Source organism: Fomitopsis serialis (genome assembly GCF_022376445.1).
Source record: "Fomitopsis serialis strain Sig1Antser10 chromosome Unknown B0H18scaffold_176, whole genome shotgun sequence".
Lineage (NCBI taxonomy): Eukaryota > Fungi > Basidiomycota > Agaricomycetes > Polyporales > Fomitopsidaceae > Fomitopsis > Fomitopsis serialis.
In genome coordinates this window covers 177-4,912 of record NW_025955136.1, presented here as the reverse complement: position 1 = coordinate 4,912, position 4,736 = coordinate 177, and the positions used below count along the sequence as shown (strand labels likewise).

General features: G+C 60.4%; 1 protein-coding gene across 1 annotated transcript; it reads left to right on the top strand.

Moving 5' to 3' along the window:
• Positions 1-223: 223 nt before the first annotated feature.
• On the top strand, positions 224-3,434 carry B0H18DRAFT_1125972 (uncharacterized protein; the record flags this gene model as incomplete). Its single annotated transcript, XM_048035090.1, has 5 exons — positions 224-323; positions 938-1,081; positions 1,595-1,767; positions 1,821-2,485; positions 2,681-3,434. 5 exons carry the CDS (start codon positions 224-226, stop codon positions 3,432-3,434), a joined length of 1,836 nt encoding a protein of 611 aa, XP_047886209.1.
• Positions 3,435-4,736: the final 1,302 nt, after the last annotated feature.

Genomic DNA, 4,736 nt, shown 5'->3' with positions numbered 1-4,736 from the left:
CCTCGCATCGCGCGCCAGTGGTACCGCCCCGCCGGGGACGAAGGGGCCGGGGTAGCTGCCATATCAGGTAACGACCGACGGCGCCTCGTTCATACATGACGGCGCCTCGCTTTTACATGAGCGAGTGGCAGCCCATGTATGAAAACAGCTGCAGGTAAGTACTGGAGTTTATGTATGATCACTCCGTGCTCACTACAAGGATCTTATACAAACTTATGCCTATATGGCCTGGATTGGTGACCTCCAGTACGCCCTGCAACAGTTACCAGTTCCAGTCAAGTTCCCCATCGCAGACGCCCTGACACCGGACACCGTGAAGAAATGTGCGCAACAAGTCTTGCAGTCGCTACGCTCCTACCTGAGGAACGAAGTGCGTGGCTCAGAACGTCTACGTCTGCTTAGTGCCCGCAGTCACAACCTCGGTATCATTGCCCGACGCAAGTACCTTTCGTTGGACTCCCGAGCGCTTCGACAAGCGATCTGCCGCCTGCTTGCTTCCGATCACCCTTTCGCAATTGAGGGACTGCGCCGGCGGTCCCCACCGATCCCGCGGGAGTGGCGAATTTGTCGCTTCTGCCAAGGGCGGAACATGGTGGAGGACGAGGCGCATGTTTTAATGTGCTGCCAAGCAGATATCCTTCGGTCCCTGCGAGCGCACTTCATGCGCCGAGTGCACAATGCGCTCACGGCCCATGGTCGTGCGATCTCCATGTCATCCCCAAATCGGTTCCTTATGGCGGTAATTGCGGATGAATGCACACAACACATTGTCGCGCAATTCATCTCGGATGTCTTTGGATGCTGTGACGCCGTCCCCCTACTGGTGGTCACAACAATGGAACAGTACCAGTCTTATGCGATATTGTGAGCGGGCCACTGTGGTCCCCGCGTGCGACTATATCACCGCCGCCGCCTGCTCAACGCCCGTGTTCCAAAGTCGGCGGCAACGTCGACCGAGGACACTACGCGCCTATACCCGGATTGCTCGCGTCCGGCTCCTACTATGCCCCTGGAAGCCCCTGGACCTTCCGCATGATGGCGGACGGCAGTAGCGCTGCCACGTGGTTCCACCTGGACCATGGTGAGTTATGTCAGTATGGTGGAGAACCACCGCTGACACCTGGAGGTTTTTTCATTTTTTCCTCCCAGGTTTTAGCCATGTATCCTGCTGTGCTTAACGCACGACGCCGGGGTGTTTTTGTTTGAACTGGTGGACAGTATTGTAATTATGCGATAGTGGGAGTCGGATTAGGTAGTTTAGGATTAGGTAGTAGGGGTATGTTGGGTTTGGAGGTAGTCATGTACCTAGTGAGCGCTGTCACACATCGAAAACGCCGAGGCGTCTAGATGTCGTGACTAAATGGAATACCCTCCTCCTCCTCCTCCTCGACGCCACACGCGGCGCGGCCGTTCTCGCTTGCCGCCGGCGCGGTCGAGGCCGTGTGCCTGGCGGGCGACAACAGCACATGCCCGATTTGGACGATAGCCAGCCAGGCTGAAGCACTGCGTCTGAAGGCAGCGTCGGCGGCTTTCCTTTGCTCTTCTTCTCTCTCCCTCTGCCCTCTGCCTTACCGCGCTGAGCTCTACTTTGCAGTCCAATTTTGCGAAACGCGCGAAACTGCGCTCCAGCCGACTCCAGCAGGACAAATACAGACACGCCACAAGTGGCTAACGGGCGCCTCGCAGCTTGACCTCCTCGTCGACGACGACGAACACGCCCTCCCCACATGGACCCCCTCTCACTCGGTGGCGAGTCACCCGCCGCCCGTCAGTCGATTCTTGGCTCTTTTCTTCGCCCACGACCCCGCGGCACGTCGCAGTCGCACCCCTCACCGCCAGGCGACGCCAGCAGGGACTCACCGCCCCCAGTCGTCCCACCCGCCGACGGCGCACGCCGTCGAAACGCCCCCGCCCTCCAGCCATCTTCATCTCAGGCCGGTCTGTCGCAGATGCTGCGCCGCCGACGATCCGCAGGGGCCGTGGCCACGCCCCAAGGAGCAGCCGTGGCCCCTCGCCCGGCCACATCGAACAACGCCGCAACGCACCGGATCCGCCTCGTCCCGCACTTGGCCTCAAGATCCTCACTGCGATTCGAGCCCATCTGCAGAGACGTGCGCGAGGGCGACCCGGCGCTGCGGATCGGACGGTTCACCGACCGGTCAGGACTGGGACTGGCGGCGGCGAACGCACTCGGGTCGAACAAGCTCGCGTTCAAGTCGAAGGTGGTGTCGCGCGCGCACGCGGAGATCTGGGCGGAGGCGGGCGGGCGGTTCTTCATCAAGGACACGAAGAGCAGCTCGGGCACGTTCCTCAACCACGTCCGGCTCTCGCCCGCGAACACGGAGAGCCGCCCCTCGGAGCTGCGCGATGGGGACATTCTGCAGCTCGGCGTGGACTACCAGGGCGGGAACGAGGACATCTACAAGTGCGTGAAGATCAAGATTGAGATGGGCCGCGAATGGCAGGCGCACGCCAACCCGTTCAAGTGAGTGTTTCTACTGCCTGTGGATGCGGGCGACTTTGTCAGCCTCAGTGCATATCGGAGAAGGCTCGGTGCCTTCTGTTCATTTCCGCGCATGGTCGCAGGGTTTTAGACACGTTCTCAGCCCACCGCTCGGTGTTTTGAGATACACTGGCAGGTCATCGCGGAAAACGAACAGCGCTGACCGGTCTCCCGCAGCGCGAACGCCCTGAAGCAGCTGAAGGCGATCTCGCTCCCGAACAACGCAACCTCGAAGAAGACGCTGCCGAGGTCGTCGCTCCCGGACTGCTGCATCTGCCTGTTCGCGGTGACGATCCACCAGGCGCTGTTCATCGCGCCATGCTCGCACGCGTTCCACTTCAAGTGCATCCGGCCGCTGCTCGAGACGCACCACCCCGCGTTCTCGTGCCCGCTCTGCCGCACGTTCGCAAATCTGGAAGAGGACGTCGAGGTTGAGATCGAGGGGAGCGTGTTTGGCGGGGACGATGATATCGATGCGGACGTTTCGGTCGTCGTCGCTGCAGTCGCCGCTGCGGCCGTGGACAGGCCCGCGACGGGCGACAGCCATCAGTCCCACTCTCGCTCGAGGGAGCGCGAGCGCGACAGGGATCCTGGAGCGGAGACGGAGGTGGAGGCTGAGCCCCGCCCGATCCGTGGACGGCTCATGCACCACCCGCTTGCGGATACGGACGTCGAGATGGCAGATGCCGACGGGATCGCGCTGCCGCCGCTCCCGGAGGCCTCGCCACTCATGGTCGCGCGGGCGTGGACGGCGGTCAACGGAGGTAGAGACGGTAGCGTGTCGCCCGTGCTCGTGCCAGGACCACTCAGCTCGGCAATGGAGGTGTCCGAGGGCGAGGAGTACGGTGACGAGGCTTCGGGCAGCGGAGAAGGGTCGAGCGAAGTCATGGTCGGTGGGACGCTGGGGGAGGGGCATAAGCGCAAGCGGTGATGCGCGCGCAGGATGGATGTGTATACTTTAATGGTTATGATTACGGATTCTGGTGCGTGTCTGGTGTAATTTATTGTCTTTTGGGTCTGAAGGTGTGCTCAATCTGCGTGTAGATAGCATCGATACCTTCCACGTTCAACACACAGCCCCATCACCAGGACGTTCGTCGTGCTGCTCCATCTGTGACCTTGGGCGTCAGAGCCGGACGGACGTTCACGGATATTTCCACACCACACACTCCTGCCTCCTTCGTCTCTTGGTGCTTGTATTCACAGTAATTTGATTTCCCTTACTCGTCGTGATCCCCTGCTTTCCGTCTGTGACTGTTGACGATCTCAATGTGCTGTCCACACCGTTCGTGTACTATAGATCCACCTAGTGTGCTAGACGAACGACTATCTCCCTCCGTTTCGTCCGTCAGCGTGCACCACCCACAGCCCTCACGGAACGTACGCACATTCTCGCAGGCCGTACAGCTGCGCCGCCCGCCAGCCGCGTCGCACACAGAACCCGCGGGGAGACACATGGCGAGAGATTTGAAAGCATAGGCAACGACAGGAATTGCATTATATAGGTATGCGGAGACGACGAGACGAGCGAGGGGACCGTGAGAGAGGAGGAGACCGACAGGGACATATACTTAGAGTACGCGGGGATCAACGTGCAGCAAATCGACAACAGCAAGGATACGGACACGGACACGGGGTGTGGGGTGGGGCTCTCCACCCGACCAGGAGGGCGGGGATGTGGAAACGTAGGACTAAGGGGGAGGGGCGGAAATGGTAGGGGAAGCAAGGGCGGTGGCGGTGGTAGAGGGTCCGTAGTAACAGGTGGGAAGGGTAGAGGAGCAGGGGAGGAGGGCGGGCATGCAAAGTGGTGGGTATTGCGGTCAGCTCAGAATGGTGTAGATGTGTATGTGTTGGTGGTTATGTAGTGGATAAGATAACGCGTTAATGCGAGGAATGTACAGAGGAACGGGAGAGCGGGAGAGCCGACGATTTTGGTGGACGGCATCGAGGTGAGGTGGGTGGCTGATGGCGAGTGGGCGCTTACGACGCAGCTTCTCTATGGCGCGGTGTGGCGGATCGTGGGCGGTGGAAGCGAGGACCTGGGTGATCCTCCTCCTTGGTGGAACGTCTTTGCGCGCCTGCATCAACGGCGGTCGGTCACAACGGAAGGCGCAATGGATTTCAATAATGTTACATCGGTGGGGAGAGCGACAATCACACCTTTTCGCCACGGCCCACCACCCCTCCCTCTTGTCCACCCGCGCCCTCCTTCCAAATCCAGTTCCATTTCCAG